Source organism: Camelus ferus, chromosome 9 (genome assembly GCF_009834535.1).
Source record: "Camelus ferus isolate YT-003-E chromosome 9, BCGSAC_Cfer_1.0, whole genome shotgun sequence".
NCBI classification, from domain to species: domain Eukaryota; kingdom Metazoa; phylum Chordata; class Mammalia; order Artiodactyla; family Camelidae; genus Camelus; species Camelus ferus.
Genome location: NC_045704.1, coordinates 77,606,419 through 77,626,068, shown reverse-complemented (window position 1 = coordinate 77,626,068; position 19,650 = coordinate 77,606,419). Strand labels below are relative to the sequence as shown.

At 39.0% G+C, this 19,650-nt stretch overlaps 1 protein-coding gene across 6 annotated transcripts in view; it reads left to right on the top strand.

The window, feature by feature from the left end:
* The window catches only part of SORT1 (sortilin 1), a 60,312-nt gene that overhangs the window by 13,103 nt on the left and 27,559 nt on the right, over window positions 1-19,650 (top strand). For all 6 annotated transcript variants that reach the window (XM_032487251.1, XM_032487250.1, XM_032487253.1 and 3 more), the window contains 4 exons: window positions 7,034-7,093; window positions 8,558-8,631; window positions 16,676-16,778; window positions 17,311-17,475. In XM_032487251.1, coding sequence (XP_032343142.1) covers window positions 7,034-7,093; window positions 8,558-8,631; window positions 16,676-16,778; window positions 17,311-17,475 — 402 coding nt within the window. The remainder of the gene's footprint in view (window positions 1-7,033; window positions 7,094-8,557; window positions 8,632-16,675; window positions 16,779-17,310; window positions 17,476-19,650) is intronic.

Sequence of the window (19,650 nt, the reverse complement as noted above, 5' to 3'; positions counted from 1 at the left end):
CTCATTCTAAGATTATAAAGATAGTCACTCATACTTCTAGGATTTTTATGACTTAACTTTTTGTATTTAAATCTTTGCTCTATGTGGAATCTATATAGGAGTGAGGGGTAAGAAGGGAGTTAGGAATCCAGCTTTTAATTTTTTCCAAATAGCTGGGTTTTCCAACACTTTTTTACCACTGATTTGAAATGCTAGCTTTATCATACCCTAAAAGAAACCTCGTCCAGTCTTGGACTTTGTTTTGTTCCACTGATCTGTCTCAGATATTCCTGTGCCACTAACTGTGCTATGGGATTAATAAATCTCTCACTAGAAGTGGCAGGTTTCATGCTCATCTGCTCCTGATAGACTCAAGCTGACACTTTACATAGCTAGCCTTAAGCTTCTTGGTTTCTGAGCTTCCTTCCATACGGTGTGATTAAGTCATCTGAATTACTGTACTTACTCTGTGGCCCCTCTGGATGCTGGTTTGGGAATACTGATCACACAAATAGCATATTTACGTGGTTGCCTTAATTCTGGCCTGCTTCTAGATCCTACATTTGGCTGACCGCTTAGCAGTATGTAGTGACCAGATCATGTTCTCTTTGTGCTAAGTAATCTGCCTCTTAGGCATACTACATTGGAGCAACACAACTATTGTTTACCACAAATAAAATAGGCTTCATCTCTCCCCCACCTTCTCCATTTCAGTTGTCATGTATACAGCTAACACCTAACATCTTTTTTGTAACAGTGCTTGAGGTAGACACTCCACCTTCTGTTGGCTGGATTCCTCAACTCGTAAATGTTTTGATATGTTTAGTATTTTAATATTGTAGGGTATTCATTGGAAATATTGTATTGGGGGGTTGGGGTTTTCCCTTCCTAAAGGGCTTATTCTGCCTTTCAGTTCTTTCTATCCACAAAGCTTTGTCCTCTGCTCTTATTTCTTTTATTCATCTTACTTTGCCTTGATTAGAACAATTGAACCATGACTTACTTTTTGATTATGTTCAGCTGTATATACCGCTGGAAACCTTCCTTGTTTGGGTAAGTGATCATGTGGCCTCATCTCAGCTTTCCTTGGCTATTTGAAGCAGAAGTGCTTTTCTTTTCACACACATTTCCTTTTCTCTAATTTTATTTTCCTTCTGTTCCCTCCTTTAACTGTGTTTAACCTGACCTTGAAATTCTTATCTAACAAGTGCTTAATAGAATCTACTTTATACTCAGCACTTTACTATTTGGTGAAATTAATATATTTTATTTACATTACCCTCTGAAATTTTTCAAAATACTTGCATAAATCTTCCTGTTTGCTCTGTCTGCACTACTGCCTGCCTTCTACTGCATCTTGCTATTGCTTATGTCTGTTCCCACCTCAGTAAGCCCTGCTTAAATCTCAGTATACAGACTTTCATTTCTTCATACTCAAATATTTGAATTTCTCTTTTGTATAGTCTACTCCTCTAAATACTTTAATGTGTTTAGGGAATCTTTACCAATTTTTAACTGTATGGAGTTGATGGCAAACAATTGCATAGAGACAAAACATGGTACTAAAAAATCAGTGGGTCAGTGATGAAATCAAAGAAGAAATTAAAAAACACCTTGAGACAAATGGCAATGAAAACACAACTACACAAAATCTATGGGATGCAGCAAAAGCAGTCCTAAGAGGGAAGTTCATAGCTTTACAGGCCTTCCTCAAAGAACAAGAAAAATCTCAAATAAGCAACCTAACCTACCATCTAAAAGAAGACAAACAGAACCTAAAGTCAGCAGAAGGAAAGAAATAATAAAGATCAGGGAAGAAATAAATAGAGATTAAAATACAGAAAAAAATCAATAAAACCAAGAGCTGGTTTTTTTGAAAGAGTAAAATCAACAAACCTTTGGCCAAGCTCACCAAGAGGAAAAGAGAGAGGACTTAAATAAATAAAGTAAGAAATGAAAGAGGAGAAATTACAACCAATACCATGGAAATGCAAAAAAAGTAAGAGAATAAATACTATGAAAAATTATATGCCAACAAATTGGACAACCTAGAAGAAATGGAGTTGATAGCAAGTACAATGGGAAGGAGAGAAGTGATAACATGTGTGAACACCCAAAAACACGTACTAGTGTTAAACAGTGTTTTGGTTGGCAGTAAGAGCATAGGAGGAAACCCTATTCAGCCACTATTTATTGAAATAGTAGTAACCTTGGTAGAAGGAAGACTTACACACAGATCAATTTCAGTAGCAGGGGTTTGTGAATAGACTTTTATGGAGTTGTTTGTGGAGCACTTAATATGTATAAGACCTTGTGCTAGGCCTGACAGGTAATACCAGGTCGTAGTGTCTGCCATTGAAGAATTCCTAGCATAATTTGAGAAAGTAGCCAAATATGTAGTTATAGTATAAGCGACATCTATAAGTGCTGTGAGAATAATGCCTAGGAAGAGATCCTTCAAGCTGTGATAATTAGAAACTAGAATGGTTGGTTTTATATGGGAAAATGGGATGTCAACTGATGTTCAGATCTTCTGCACAGTCCCTGTCTTATGACTGTGAAAAAGAAACACCCACCATATAATGCTGAGGAGCAATGTATAAGTTCAGAACAGAACCTTTCTTTTTCTAAAACCTGCATTTTTAAAAAGTATTTTCACTTGGTAAAGAATTCTATCTTTACAGTTTTCCCCCCAGTTCTTTAAAGATGTTGATATACTGGTTTGCATTGTTTCTGAGGAGAAGTCTACTATGATTTTTTGTTCACCTGTATGTAATATTATCTTTTCTTCCAGATGCTTTTAACATTTTTATCTATCACCAGTTTCAAACGATTTGAATATGATGTGTCCTGATGTAGATTTCATTGTGTTTCTTGAGTTTGGGTCTGTGAGCTTCTTGGATCTCTGGGTTTATACTTTTCATTAAATTTGGGGAAATTTTGGCTACTATTTCTTCAGTTTTTTTCTATTCCCACCCCCCACATCTTCCAGAGACTCCATTTATATATATATAAAGTTGTTTGAAGTTCTGTAGTTCTGTTAATTTTTTCTTTTTTGTGTGTGTTTCTCTTTAGATAATTTCCATAGGTATGTCTTCCAGTTTATTAATCTCTTCTGCAATGTCTAATTTCCTGTTAATCTTACCCAAAGTAGTTTTCGTCTCAGACATTACAATTCTCATCACTGGAACTCCAATGTGAGTCTTTGTATGTCTTCTCTATCTTTATTTAATGCTTATCTTTGCTCAGTCTATTCTCTAACTTCTTGAATGAACATATGGAGTACAGTTACAACTGTTTTACTGTCTTTAATCTTATGATCTGTGTTATTTCTGATTGATTTTTCTCCTCATTATGTGTCCTGTTTTCTTCTTTGCATGCCTGGTTACTTTTGATTGAATGTTGGACATGGTGAATTTTATCTTCTTGAGTGCTGGATATTTTAATATTCCTATAAATATTCTTGAACTTTGTTCTAGGTTGTATTTATGTTACTTGGCAATAGTTTGATCCTTTTTGATCTTGTTTTTAAGCTTTTTAGGCCAGACTAGAAGAGCATTTATTCTAGGACTAATTTTTCTTCTACTAAGGTAAAACTTTTCTGAGTATTCTCTCCACTTCCTTGTAAAATATGAAATATGTTTTTGGGAACAGGGATTGTTTCTGGTCCTATGTGAGGCCCAAATATTGTTTCCTTCAGTTCTGAAGGGGGATTCTCCCCTGGCCTCAGCCGGTTTCCTCACATTCATGTGCTGGTTAGTCCTCAGCTGAAGACTTGGCAGGATGGTTAGGGAGCCCCCATCTATAGATCTCACTGTTCTCTTTCTGTGCCACCCTCTCCTCTCTAGTGCACTACACTGTGAACTCCAGCCTCTTTGGCCTCCTCAGACTATCAGCTCGTCTCTTCAGGTGAGGGTAACCCCTGGGCTCTGCTTGGGTTCCCCTTCCCTGCACCGTGGCCTGAAAATTACCTCGAGATAATAAGCCAGGGCAGATGAAGGGCCTTCTTTGTTTCCTCTCTCTCACGGACCATTGTCCTTCATTGCCTAAAGTCCAATGTCTTGAAAACCATTGTTTGATATAGTCTGTATTTTTTTATTTGTTTCAGTTGGTAAGGTAAATCTATCCATGTTATTCCATCTTGGTCAGAAGCAGATGTCCTCCCAGAATAGAGCTTTTACTCCTCATACTCATTTCTGTCATGGGGAAATTAAGTGGGTCTGGCTTTACCGTTTCCCTTCATTATCCTCCTTTTCAGAGCTTTGCAAGTACTTCTTATAGGAAATGAATTTAATATTTATTGAGTGTCTCCCATGTGTTATGCTATACATTAGTTGTAAAAATGAATAGGCTTGGTCTCTGCACCAGATGGGCTTCAGGTCTAGTAAGGAAGACAGACAAGGTTCTTGTTGCTCTAATTAAAAGTAGAATATGTTTTTAAATATCTAAGGTGCTGCCACAATGGAGAGTGACATGTACATTTGTAAATTCTGTCTCCTAACTGTCTCCAGTTTGTCCACCCTTTCCTGGACGTCTATAATCCTCCCATTGAAGGGGGAGGATTGTATCTGTGGTCTTGGTTCCCCAGCTATCCTGGATTTATCTTCTTCCCATATGACCTTTTCTTCCTACCTGAGCTTTGGTCTGTTGTTAGATCTGATTTCATTTTTCTCTTTTACTTTCACCAGTATAAGAACGTGAAAGACTGAAATATAAAAGAGTAGTTGCATTTTCTGTGGGTAGATGAGTATTTTCAATGAGTTCATACGTTTTCAAAAGTAAAATTTAATTAGTTGTTGGGAAGGGAAGAGGAGGGAGGGTGAAGGGTAGCAGAAGACCATAACTACAGTTAATACATCTCACCTACATTGTTCCAAAGGAATCCTTTGGGTGATGAGTGAGGTCACCTGTCCTTTGATTTGTTTGGATTAAGTTGAGGGTTGCTTATGTCATCCAGTAATACTCCTCTTTCTGTGACTGAGCAATAGGAAGATGTGAGTAATGCCAGTGTGCACTGACTAGGCCGGGTGCGTAGAGCATTGCCTGAAAAGTGAAAGCTTCAGGTCCCCATGGGCTTGAGCTCCGGTGGTGGAATTTTTTCTTTTATTCTGGTCAGCTGTTGTGACCAGAACCTTTCTTGGAAAGACAGCCTCTGTTTAGATAACCGTTAATTCATGTGATCTCTCTGGTGCCTGTGGTAGCTCTGGAGAGCCCTGCTTCTCCGCAGGGAGCTCATTGATGTGCTTTCAGACAGTGTATCCTCATTCAAGAGAACATGCTGTCTTGTTCTGTGTGGTATCTTATAAGACACACTGCTGTGTCAGTTTTTAAGCTTCTAGTTCCAGATGTCTCTAGCAGACCTACTTTTTCTCAGACGCTTGGCCAGCGTACATGTATGAATAGCCTTTCTGTCCTGCAGGGGCTGTGAGAAGCTCTGCCTGAGTGGGCGAGAGTTAAGCAGCATTTACTGAGCAGGCCCTCTGTGAGGCATCAATTGTGCTGTTTACCGGGACTGTCCAAGACATTGTGCCGACCTCAAAGGGGCTGATGGTCCGCAGAGGAAGTAACAGAGGTGAATTCAGCCACCCACTTAAGAAGACCACAAAAGAAAATTAGAAGATAAGCAGAGCAGTCAGTGTTTTGAGTCCTGTTTCTTCAGGCTTCTCTGTTAGGATGGTGGCTTGAGTGACCAAGCGGCTGGCATCCCACCATTTATAGACATGTTCTATTTTAAGATCAAGTTTGTGGTTTGGGAAGGATGTATAATCATTTTCAACAAATGCTTATTGAGTGTGCACAGTATCCTGGTAGCCACAGAGAAGACTGCAAATGTAAGGCTGTATCCTCAGCTCTGGGGAACTGCTCATACTAGAAAAGGCAGGGCATATTTAAGATTTTGAAAATCTTAATAAGATATAAGTCTCATAAGAGAAAAGCATAAAGCATCAAAAAATCGTCAGCATTAGTAGAAATATATACTAAACCATTGACCCCTCTGGGTGGTGGGGCGTGTGGTGGGGGAGGGAAAGGATCTTCACTTCTTATCATATACATTTCTGTCTGGTTGGAAATTTTTACCAAATGCCAGTATTGCCTCTTTTGGTATTATTTCTTCATCAGTTAAAGAAGTGATAAAGGGCAGAGGGTATAGCTCAGTGGTAGAGCGCGTGCACATGGGGCTGGGTTCAATCCCCAGTACTGCCATTAAAAAAAAAAAGTGATAGAGACTAGTAGATTATCCACATAATGTTAACCTTTAATATCTCTGTGTGATAGGATTATGAATGATTTACATTTTCCTTACCATACCTCTCTATTATCGTCTACATTTCCCCCAATGGATATATATTATTTTGCAAATAGGTAAGAAAGTATTTGAAAACCAAAACTCAAAAGCACCTACAATAATTATCATAACTGCATTTCAACATGCTTACCACATTTTGGATATAATATACCAGCTTTCCCTTTTTTGTCTCCTCATTCTCACTGCAAGCCTATTAAGGTTGTTCTGTTACTATTATTATTATTATTATTAAATAAAAAGGTGAGCAAAGCCAATTACTCTTGCTTCTGTCCTTTGTCATTCTGAGTGAGTTAGCCTAGAAGCAAAAGGAGTCTAGCTCTTAGCTATTCAGCTATACTGTGAAGGCTGCCTAGAAAAAGTGGAATTATGCTGATTGGGTTACAATTATATCTGTCATTGTGGGCTGTGATCTCTTGTTTTAAAATATCCTAAGAATACTTTCTATGTCTTTATATTTAGTTCTGGTGGAGAAAGCAGTTAGATTATCCCGTCTCCCCATCTGGTGCAGTGAAGAAAACTCATCTGCTTGGCTTTCTTTGTATGAGAGAGAATTAAAATTTCCAAGTTATTTGTAATTCAGGTTAAGTAGTTAAATCCTGTTTCTTCCAAATTTTGTTCCAGGAATTCCTGTCCCCTTATAATTATAAACTTAATTACTTTGAAAGCAATAGTGTTCTGAATTATTTAAGGAAGTCAAAGATTGCAGAGGAGATGTTGTTTCTAAATGATCTTTTTTTTCCCTTATAGCATGTGTTTGATGATCTCAGTGGCTCAGTATCCTTGTCCTGGGTTGGAGATACTACTGGGGTAAGTAATATTTTGAGTCTGTTAACTCAGCCTAGCAAGAAGGTGGTGCAGATTTGGGGAGTTTAAGTACTGAATGTTGCTATTTTGTGAAATCGTCTCCGACCTCAATCGTGGAAAATACATGTTTGCAGGGCAGACATTCTGAAAGCTGTGGTTGGTTTGGTTTTACTTTAGAACTGGGAGTAGCATGTGACCACTTTCTTCCATAATAGGAAGATAGGCACTTTTTTAGTCCTTAGTGGCTACTTGGCATCAAGATGAACAAGAAGAAGAAAGAGGAAAGAGAGTGCTATGTGTGAGGAAGAAGGGAACCTTACAATACTTGGGATAACCTCTATGTGGAAGTGGAAAACTGCATATTACACAGCGTGATATTTTCCCTCCAAACTATTTTGGTCCTGTGTCCTTTCCCACAGTTAGTGTTAAAGGACTGTGGTGCTCAGGTCTCATTGTTGTTCAGCTCCATCTGTTGTCCCTTCCCCACCACAAAGCAGATGCTACCTGGATCGGGGGAATGGAAGAAGAGTCAGTCTGCTCCTTCCTTCTCCCTCCCAGTCTGTAGCCCGTCTCCCAGGAGGAGGGATGCTGGAGATTTCACTGGCCTCAAGTCTTGGATCAGGGCTTGACTGTTACCTGGCTCTGATTATCCTGCCTGAACAAGGGCAGGGGCCGCAACTCATGCCCCCTAGTGTTCCAGTAGCGTGTGTATCGTAGCATTGACGCACATGATGGCTGTATCAGGAGCCAAAAGAAATGTAATTTTGGTGCTGAAGAGCAAGTTATAAATATCTTATTTTAATTAATTTTTAAACTCCTGGTAGGATTTCTTTAAGCATGTTTCATTTTCTTCTAGAATTTGAGTTGTTCCCTAATTTCCATGATTTATCCATTTATCTAAGATAGTTGGTGTCTCCAAAATGTCTTGTTATATGCCTGTTTTGAGTCTCTAGCCTCTTGTTCTAATCTATCAGAATCTTATCCTCCTGCATATTTTTTTCTAGAAAAGTACTTATTTAAAAAATTAATTTCATGAAGAACTAACAGCAGGGAGCAGAAGAAAAGGACAGATGTGACATAGTGACCACTGTTGGAGCACCCACTCTCTGCTAGCCTCTATAAGCAGGAAGCAAGATGGTTCTTGCCTGGGAGTATCTCACAGTATCACAATATCTCACAATAATGTGGATACAAAATAGTTAAATCCTTACTTTAATGTGGAGTTGTTGAGCTCCATCTCACTGCTTCAGGTGTAGGTGGTGGGACCATCTCAGCAAAAAGAGTTGAGATTTTGAATCATAGTAAGCCCCAATCACTTGGTCTTTCTTGGTTTTCAGATGTGTTACACTCTAGGCTACTACAAAGCAGGGCTATTGCCAGTCTTTCAGATGTTGATTTAATGCCATCACATGTAAGCATGTAATTGGACTATCTTTTTTATTGACCACATGCTTTTTGTCTCTCCAGATCATTCTAGTCTTGACTACCTTCCATGTACCACTGGTAATTATGACTTTTGGACAGTCCAAGCTGTATCGAAGGTGAGATTCATAACATATGACTGGGACATTTGATAAAGTAACACATTGTGAATGGAAGTTCTTTACTTTTCTAGACATGATGGGGTCTAATAGTTGATTTAAAAGATCTTCTAGTCATCTTAAATTTTCATGAGACCCTCACACTCAGCACACTTTTTAATATTTACCTAGCAACCTAAAAAAGTTAGAAAAAGGATCGAGTTCCAAGGAAATTAGGTTGACCTGACTGAGTAGCAAAACAGTAAAGGGAGATGAAGAAAGAATGTACAAGGATGTGTGTTTATTAATTTAAATGGATATTTATTTGTGGGGAGGTAGCATAGAGTTTAACCATCTTTCTATTATGCGCACAAAATGGTTTTTATACCCCTGAAGTAGCAATCCTTACTGGACCTTCCAAGTGAATATTATTTATCTAACACTTTGGGCCCCAAATAGATTGTTTCTAGATCAGGAGGAAGTTCTTAGGTCAGACCTACCAAAGTGCCTGATAATAATGGTGATAATGTATGTTCTGGAACCATAGTCTATACTGTGACATTCACAGAGTTTTAGAGTTGTCTTCTCAAAGATACAGCTTGGTTAAATCGAGGTGGTTTTTTTTTTCCCCCTTACCCATAAGATTCATAACCAGCTAACTCTCAGAAGTTGCTGATTGTTTTCTCAGTCATTTGTGTCTATCCCATTTTTCCCCTAGAGACCTAAAGAAATATGACATCCCAGGAGATAACATAGAAACTACTGTCAGGGCCAAAGGATCTCCCAGGAGCCTTCATACTTTCTCAGGGTTCTTTATTTGACTTTTGGTCTTGGCCAAGGTGGGAATGAACCCTTGTTGAAGCTCTGAGATGGATCAGCTCAACCTCCCTTCCCCAATAGGTGTGACCCTTGACTGCTGCTCCTGAGCCTGGAGCCAGTGCTCCCTTCCTTTCAACACAGTGACAATGGCTTAAAAATAGGGCAAGGAGTTGCCATCTTGGAATTGTTGTAAGCTCCGTGAAGGTGAGGCTCTTGACCAACTTGGGGTTCTCCAGCATCTAGCCAGACGATTGACACATAGCAGGCAAGCAGTACATACTGATTGAATGAATGAATGCCTTAGCTTCTCTAGTAACTCTTAGATTAATAATATTTTTGTTTGTTTGATAAGGACTGACAAGGTATTATAGGATACTGTTCTAGAAGGCACCATAAATTATAGCTGATTTATAGGTGATATTAGAACAGTAGCTAAATCATTTCAGACAGATGAAAAGTATTCTGTTTTGGAAGAAAAAATGCATAAAAAATTTTTGTAACTTCAGTAACTCTTTCTAGTGTTTAAGAAACTTTGCTTTCATAAAATCTTTCTTTATGATACACTTTTTCTTTCCAACTCACCTTTCATTAAAAAGGCAATACAACCATATTATACAACATTTGGAGATTTAAAAAGAAAAAGAAAAAACTCACCATAAAGACAAGTAATCTTATTTTATTTACAGTCTATTATTTTGATTTTCCACTCTAATGTTATGTCATATGGCTATCTAGCCTTGGGAAGCAACCATGGTACAGTGTAAAGTTGCCAGATTTTGTTGGCAGATAGGCCTGGGATTGAATCTCAGCATTGTCATTTGCAAGCAGAATGAACTTGGGCAAGTCATTTAACCTCCCTGAGTCTTTTTTTGTCATCTGTAAAAGAAAGTTAATGGCCACCCTGGAGCTGTTGTGAGTTATGCTTTGCAGTGCCTGCCATGGAGTAAGAACTTGGTGCTATTAGTTACTGCCTTGCCAACGGCCAGGGATGGCACGTAGCCAATGTGTGCTGGCATTGTGGTACCAGTTTCTAAAATGAATTGAAAGCCTTCCATACCAGTTGAAGAAAAGTGATTGCCTGCCCCTAGATGCCTCCATGGCTTCTACTAATGCACACATCCCCCCAGCCCCTGCCAACATGCAAGTGTTACTGACATCCGGCATTATGAACTATAACTGTTCTGACTGGTTAGTGCTCATACCATAATACATTTCACATTCCCTCTGCTAGTAATCCATCATTTTTGTTAGACAGACCGAATGTACTTAATCGTTATTCTCTTGGACACTTAAATTGTAGCTAGCTTTTTCACTATTATTAATGCCGCTGTGATGAATATCACACATATGTGTCATAGAAGATGCCAATTTCCAGTTTATCTTCTGGTAGCAAATAAAAACCTCCTCTCTGATCCTTGCATGTTTTGAATGCTGCTTACTAAACTCCTCCTTCTACTGGTTGAATTATCTTCTAAACCTGTTGCTTCAGCCACTTTCGCTTGCCTTCTGAATTCACTTTCTTAGTCTCTATATTGCTCTTTAATCATGTGTCTAGAACTGGACTAGACAGGTTCCTGAGTCACACCCATGGGGAGTGAAATGTGTTTTCACACATTTTTTCCCATCCTTGTGCTTACTTTGAAACGATCAAAAACAAAATGATATCACTATGTTACTATTTAAATACCTACCACCATCTGACTCAGCCATTTTCCATCCTATATTTGTATTGTCATGTGAGAAATCACTCACATATACTTTACCAGAGAGTCATCCTACTTGTTTCTGGTATGGTATCATGTTACTAAGGTTCTTTTTCTTCATGTTGTACAGCAGGCTTGTTTGTTTTTACCAAGGTCATTTTGAATATTAATTACTTCCTCCCTACTGTGAAGTGAAAACTCTCCCAGAATTTAGGTGGAAACTGTAAATATGCCTGTTGCCTCTCCAGCTGGGCTGGCCTGGCTTGATCTGAAGTGACTCATGTTGTTGGACACACCAGCCAAGAGGCACGTGTTGCTTCAGAAATGGGAGAGGGAGGGGGCAGTTTGACTGCAGTGAGTCCTGAGTGTGCTGAGCTTGCCCAGCTGAGAAGTGAGGTAAAAGCCTGTAGAATTTGCTCTGAGGACTCTTCTGTTTTTCATAGCTTTAACGACTATATTATTTGTTGGATTATCTTTCTCAGCTAAGTCTTATGTGGTCAGAGTTTCATCTGGGATTCAAATAAAAGGCAGCTAATCACGTGCCATCTTCTGTGAGTAGTACCGCATGGAGGCTCACAAGAAGAGAAGGACATTGTCTCTGTTGCATGTGCGGACTTAGACAGCAAATACTTAGGTCATTAGGTTGTGACAATGGATTGTTGAAAGATTTTGGAAATAGTAAGTAAAGTCCCTAGGCATTAAGGATTGTGTAAAGTTGAGTAATACATTAATATTTTCAATTTAAAGGAGTGATGTTTGAATAGTATAAATTCTGATTCTCTGTTAAGGAATATTCATAATTATAGATTGTAAGTTACCTTTGCCACTCACTTGCAAATACGAAGTTAAAAAAGAAACTAGCCATAGTTAAGATGAAGATTTGATTTTTGGAAACTAGAAGATGTTTTGCACCTTTTTGTTTTATGGTCCCTTGAGTCTAACTTTTTATTGTAAGTTTAACTTAGTGAAGCACATGTTAGCATTATTCTACAGCAGAATTCTGTACCAACTTATCATAAAACTGCTGGGCTACTTTATTTGTGATTCCTATTTCCTGTGGAGAGTTGTTCATATTTTGGAAGTTAATAAGGGAATCTCTTTCACATTAAACTTTATTCCATAGTCAATGTCAGCTTTTCAGGATGTTACTTGAGATTTTAAAAAAGGGTAACTTTAATATATACAACAGATATTAAAGCAAAGTTCAGTGAACCAGCTTCTCCAAGGTACCTCACATGACAGCCTTTTTAATGATATACTTGATTTATTTTTTACTGCAGTAGATTATTAACAATGACTGCATATTTTAGTTACAAGATTAACATAAATTCCATTTACAAAATATATTTTCCTGCCTTTTATTTCTTAAAGAAAAGTCTCTTGAAATATATGATGATGACATTTTACTACAACTTCACTTTTACAAACTTAGGGCATATAAAACTCATGAAACTAAGTGGTTTTTGTCACTTAAGAAATATTTCCATGAAAATACCTATTCTTAGAGTTGTCAATCCGAGCAAAGGACGGACCCCAGATCATGATCATATTCCATCTGATAAAAAAGTTTTGTGATTTTATTTACAATATTTTGTTTCTTTATTTTCCCATTTATATTTTCAAAATTTCTACAGAACAGCCTTTTCCAATAAGGATAAAACACAATGAAATAATTAAAATAAAAACACATGAGGTAGCAACAGACAGTTGGGGTAAGAAAAGAGACCAAAGTAATGAGAGTTCAGTTGAATTTGAATTCAAGTTCTGCCAATTTTACCTGGCAGTGATTTCAGGTCTGTGATTCCTTTGGCACATTTTAATAAGCTACATTCTCCCTGTTGATCATTTAACTGGAAATCTCAATACAGTCAATTCTCATTATTCATAGTAGTTATGTTCTACAGAGTCTCCAGGAATACTGAATTAGGGAACACTGAACCATTGCTCCTAAGGGACGTACAGAATTAGGTTCCTGCAAACCTCTGGTCACAATGGTCATTTTTATCAGTTGATCAGTACATACCCTATTGTATGTGTATTTCTGCTTAAAGATACCTTATATATATTGTTGACTCATTAACACTGAGCTCAAAACTAACTCATGCCAGAAAGAAGCTTATCCAACTCACGTATTTTCTCCAGAAACACTAAACAGCATTTCAACACTATTCTTGGGGTAATTTTAAACAGTAAAGCGCCAACGAAAGGCACAAAAGTGCAAAATGCATTGTACTAAGTAGACCGTGAGGAAGATGCTCAGGTGTCATGTAAGAGCTGAAACAAGAAGGCAGCGTCCCCTTGTTGGACCTCAGTGGGGAACTTGTTCCCCGGGGGAACTCAGATTTTTTTACTGCCCTGTGCATATCTGCAAATGACTATGAAAGTGCTCCAAGCATTGATTTGGGGGTTACAAGTCTTAGTGAGTAGGCAGATTCACAAATACAGGATCTGTGAATAAGGAGGATCGACTGTGTAATCTTTTCCAATTGGTGAAAATTACAAAACTATAATTTTTTTAAGAGTTTTTTGATATTCTTGTGATTTTATGTTGCAATTTTTAGTGATTTAATCACAGCAATAATGAACTAAAGGAATAGAGAAATGGTTATGCTGAAAGCCAACAAACAAGGATATCAGTGCTTGTTTGATTGTTAAGGAAAGCAAAATGGAAGGTTCTCTGAGCTATTGTAGGACTCTTTTACTGTTACTTTTTATTGAATGTCTGCAGGTCAAATGCCTGGTGTCACAAGTTCCTCTATATTGTAAATGAAAAGTGCTCAAAAACAAGGATGTAATTCCTGGCTATGGACATTTGGGTTGAGCATTAGTCAACATGTGAGTCTCCTGGAAAAACACCCTTCTGAGTCCATCTTACTAGGAATTTTGATGCTATATCTTACCAGAAATCCATGTGATGGTTACTTCTCTTTTTTTCTGTTTATTTAAATAATGTCTAGATTTTTCTTGTTCTTTGGGAATATTAGGCTCTATTCCAAAAATATTTATATCCTAGCACTATTTTTTATTATAAATGTACATATTCTTATCCATGTTTATACCACAGGTATATGCAAAAGTGATCATTTATTTTTGGTAACCAGAAAGAGCAGATATTAGGGTTGATGTATTGAATTGTTATTAAAGAGACTTATTTCTAAAGCAGATGGTTTCACAGGGTTTTGTTAACTTACCATTTGACTGCTGTTCAAATTAATAGTAATTATCATATGGAATTTGAAAAGTGATTTATTTTTAAGGTGTTCCGTTGATTTCCTCTTCATGATGTGTGATGTATGCTGACAGAAAAAGCTACTTTAAAATTAGGTGTTCTGTTAAAATATATCCCTGGGCCCCACGTGGCCTCGACAGAAGCTTGCTTATATCCCAGCAGGTTGGTACTAGTCCACTGTGCTCCACTTATTTCACTCGCTAGAGCACCAGAGCGTTGTAGCAGACAATTTTTTGTTTTGCTCCTGTTGCTTTCTTTTTCTGAAGGGCAGGCATGTATTTGTTGTGCCAAGTTCTTTAAAAGGAAGCAGACTTGCCAACAGGTTTGTGGCGGTTCCCTGGGATGTCAGAGGAGGGGAGATTTGTAAGCTGTTGATAATCAAGCCCCTGCAAAACCCTTTAGGCAGTTGACTGAGCTGTGGATGACATGTACACTGTAGAGCTAGGACTTGTTTACGCGTATCTCTTGGCCTGCTGTCAAGAAGATCAGAACTCTTCTCGTACTCCAAAGCCCGAGAAAGAGTGATGCAGGAATCTGTTGGGTGGCACCTAATCCTCCTTTTATTAGTCTAGGGGTTTTCTCTGTGTGTGTGAGTGTGTGTGTGTGTGTGTGTGTGTGTGTGTGTGTGTGTGTTCTACGAGATGGGAAGACAACTTAAAGTCACATGTAGTTTGCTTTAGCGTACTGTCAAGGACTTATCCAGGCACTCAAAGATACTTCTCTTCTGTCTCTCCAACTTCCTCTAGCTGATCTGTACTGCTAGGCCACAAGCCCTGGCAAGAAAGGGAAAGATCACGGGTTGCCAGGGAAAAACTCCTCACAAATAATTAAAAGTTGTCTCAAGTTTGAGGCTGAGAGTTAAGAGAATTGGACTGTAGTTTCAATTTTTCCCTTAATTAACTGGTTGACTTTTGATGAAGTGCTTCCCCTTGAACCTCCTCATCTGTGAAATGAGGGAGTTAGACAAGATGTTCTCTTCAGTCCTTTGCATCTCTCGTGTCCTGTGGTTCTCTGATTGTTGAGGCTGCTACCAAAATTGTACCATCTTTTAAGTCGTATATTCTACCAGTGAAGACCACTGCACATTGCATTCATCAGTGGGCAATTAACTTTCAATACACAGTGGTCATCACTCATGGAACATTGAAATTTAATGAATATTAAGATTTAGTGTTATATGTCTTGTTCTTACAGAGCTGTGCACAGTATTAAACTTGTCAGAATTAGTAGACAGCTACTGACGTTTTTTGCTTTTATTTTTTGAAATCTAAACACAGAATTTAATACCTCTCAAAAATATTGTTGGAGTGAACATTTGGGAAAAGGTTTAACAACCCAAGAGATGAGATTAAGTTTATTTTCCCTTGTTGTGTACTTCGTGCATTAAGAGACTCCTGGGGATGGTAACTTCTAGGGTGGTGGGGGGACTTCAGGATCCTGCTATGTAACTTACGGCTTTATCATGAGTACTGTGCGTTGATAGATTAGTTAGGAGGCCTTTGGCTACATTTAGCGGAGATCCCCATTCAAACTAGCTTAAATAATAAGGGAATTAATGGTTCATAACTAACTACAGAAGAAGGATGGGTTTCAGGGTCGATTCAATCCAGTGTCATAGGCTCTGCTTCCCTGGAATCCCAGAACTGCCTCGGCAGTTCCCTGCGTTTATGTTGGCTTCATCTTCACATTGTGCTGTCATTGTGTCAGATGCCTGTAGCATTTTTTTGTTCTGTATTCACATACTGCAACATGAGGTTTTTTCAACCTTGGCACTGTTGACATTTCAGGCCAGATGATTCTTTGTTGTTGGGGACTGTCAGGTGCATTGTTGGGTGTTTAGCAGCACCCTTGGCCTCTACCTACTAGATGCCAGTAGCACCCTGAGCTGTGATAATCAAAAATGTCTCCAGACATTACCAAATGTTTGCTTGGTGGGTTGGGGGAATGGGGCAAAAATACCCTGCTTAAGACCCACTGGTCTAAAGGAAGACCGACCATTTCTTCAGGTGGCTGTCTTAAATGTGTTTCCTAATAGACCCCAGTTTCCCCCTTTTGTCTTACTGGCTCAGCCTGGGTCACTTCTCCATCCCTGATGCCGTCACCCATAAGGGTTGGAATTTCCTTCTACTGATCAGGCCCATCACTGGGGCTAGGGGTGTGGAATCAGCTCCCCTGAAGCTGTGACCTTTTGTGGAGGGTGAGTGCCTCAGTAAAGCTGGTGAGAGAGTGATGGAAGCTGGTAGGAACCCAACAGTGTCCATGACTGCTGTGTTCTAAATTTGTCTTTTGTTTGTTTGTTTTCCCTTCCTCTCAGTGAGGACTATGGAAAGAACTTTAAGGATATTACAAATCTCATCAATAACACCTTCATTCGAACTGAATTTGGCATGGCAATTGGTCCTGAGAACTCTGGGAAGGTGAGACTCATTCATACATACACAAAGCCAGGCTTGCTACCATATGCAGGACTGTCAGATGTTGATATTGGAATGGTCCAGTGATACACGGCAGTGTATTTAGTTTACTATTACTATATTTTAAAATTAAACGTAATTTAATACTGATACAGAAGAATGGAACTTAGCACACAGGTTCTTTTCTCAGTCCCTGTCCAAGAGGTACCAGAGCTCTTCATAATTATATGGTGGTGGTTTAGCATTACAGGGTATACATCTTAAGACAACATTTCAGTCTTTTGGGAAACTGGCTTTATCTCAAATTGACCAGGCTTAAGTTTATAGATATGAGGCACTAGCTCAATTCAGGATAATGTATTTTGATTAAGACTAATACTTGAGGAGTAGAGTGTACCAACTAATCTGTTTTTATAACTCTTCTTACTTTTGAAACTAAAATTTTCTTGAAAAATGTCTGGTGCAAATGGTGTGAGAACTTTGTGTGCTTTTATAGTATTATACCCTGATTTTGAACTTTCTTCTTCCGAACCAGGTGATTTTAACAGCAGAGGTGTCTGGAGGAAGTCATGGAGGCAGAATCTTCAGATCATCAGATTTTGCAAAGAACTTTATTCAGACCAATCTCCCTTTTCATCCTCTGACTCAGATGATGTACAGCCCTCAGAATTCTGATTACCTTTTAGCCCTCAGCACCGAAGTAAGTCCAGTTGAGGAACTTGTCTTGCCTTTTGCATTTTTATAGTCTCAAACTGTATTGTCCTAAGAGGACCCTGTAGGTAATGCCTTTATGTTGGACTGTTTTCTGGTGATTTCTTATGGTATGAAGTAATGTTTTTTGTTTTTTCTTTTGTTTTTTTTGCATTTTCCCCCCTATTTGGTAAAGGGCACGATTTTCATGTGCTTTCTGTTCCAGATAAGTATGATGTCTAGTTGTCATTACAGTTTTTTTTTAAGTGAATAGATATGCGCTGTTAGAGTAATGAACTAGAAAACAGTTTACTGTAATCATCCTTGTGCTGCAAGGGACAAGCATAAATTGTCAGACCCCTGATGTTGTCAGTGTTCCTTTCCTGTGGCCAAACCACATCTTTATAATTTTTTTGTTTTTAGGTCCTTAGTATGTAAAACCTGTTGATTTGTCTTTGACACTCATGTATTAAATATCTAGGGTCTTGAAGCCCTGCACCCCCTACCACACTCCTATATTCTCCCCAGAAACCAGTGTCCCTCTCTGCCCCTCCCACTTCTCTTCTGAAAGTTCCCTGAGGAGCAGCTCAGCTTTTTCCTTTCCTGAAGGACCAGTCTCCTTTATCATGGATGTTAAAGGCCCAGGGTGGCTGAGTTGCTAGACTGTGATACTCATACTTTATGTTTCTATGGCTCTCTCTCATCTTATTTCTCAGAGTGTGGTCTACTGACCAGCAACATCAGATAGAAACCCCTGGGAGGCTGGTTTAAGATGCACATTCCTTGGCCCTGATCCAGATAGAGTACGTCAGTGGCTTGGTTGCAAGATGGCTAATGTTTTTAACAAGCTCCCCAGCAGAATCTGCATGCTAAAATTTGAGAGCCATTGTTGTAATGACCATTCTGGGGATGGAAGTAGGATCATCAAATGTAGACAAGTTGGGCTGAGCAAACGGATGACATAGGGAGGGTGAAGGACACTTGGAAGAGAGGTGTGAGTTCTGGGCCTTCTGCGGGCAGATCTTTGGATTGAGGAAAGGCTGGAGGGCTCAGCGAAGGTCAGAGTTAAGCTTATCTGCAGGAGGCTAGAGGAAGGAAACTAGCCTGCTGGGTAGGCGTCAGATCTTAAATCAACAATTCCTGGAAACTGGCCTGTAGCAGCTTGAGCTGAAGGCCCTTCAAGAGAACAAAGAGACCCCTATAGGAATGGACAGAACCATCCATCTGCCTTTGACCACCCCTTCGCCATTACCAGGTATCTTAAGCTTATTAAAACAGGCTATCCTCAGGAAGAGGCAGGCACAATCTATTTCACATCTGAAATTTCTTCCAATTAAGGGTAAGTTTGAAGTACAGATAATCATCTTGGAGAAGATGGACCAATTTGTACTAAAGTGCAAATAAGTGGTATCAGACCCTTTCGTGTTTCTAAGTGAAACTGGGTAAATTAGGAATGCTAGGAGGTGACATTACCGGGGAGGAAGATGGTAGGTGAGAGTTGGGGAGCACTGAAGATAAATTCTGCCTAGATCAGCACCAGTTTAATTTCAGCTGTACCACTGAACCTGAGCCCACTAGGCTCATGTGGCTAATGTAACTAAAATTATCAGTCTTTATCTTATAAAGTCTCTGCTGTGTTTGAAAGTATTGACCAGTCCCTCCTTTGGGGAACTCCACTTGCTTGGCTTCTGGGACATTATTCCCTTTGGTTCTCTCCTATCCTCTAACTATTACTTCTTAGTCTCTTTCTTAAACTCCTTTCAAGCTACCCTTAAATTGCTCTGACTGATTTTACTCTGAGTAATCTCTTCCCCTTTTACCATTTTAGTACCACTACAATGTATAAGATTCTCAAATCTCAAATCTCCTGGCTTCCTAGGGCTGCAGATTCCTATCTTGTTGCTTCCTATGTATCTCTAGCTAGATGTCCCACAGGTCCCTCAAACTCAGTCTAAAACTGACTTCCTCCCTGCCCTTCTCTCAGGCATGCTGTTCTTCCCATCATCCTTATACTGACTAAAGATTCTGTAGTGCTTCTTACTACTCAGCCAGAATCCTGGAGTGTTCATCTTACACACACACACACACACACACACACACGCTCACACACACTCTCTCTCTCTCCGTCTCTCTCTCTCTCCATCCTGCCCTACAGGAAGTCATCTAGTTCTACTGAATCTAGCTT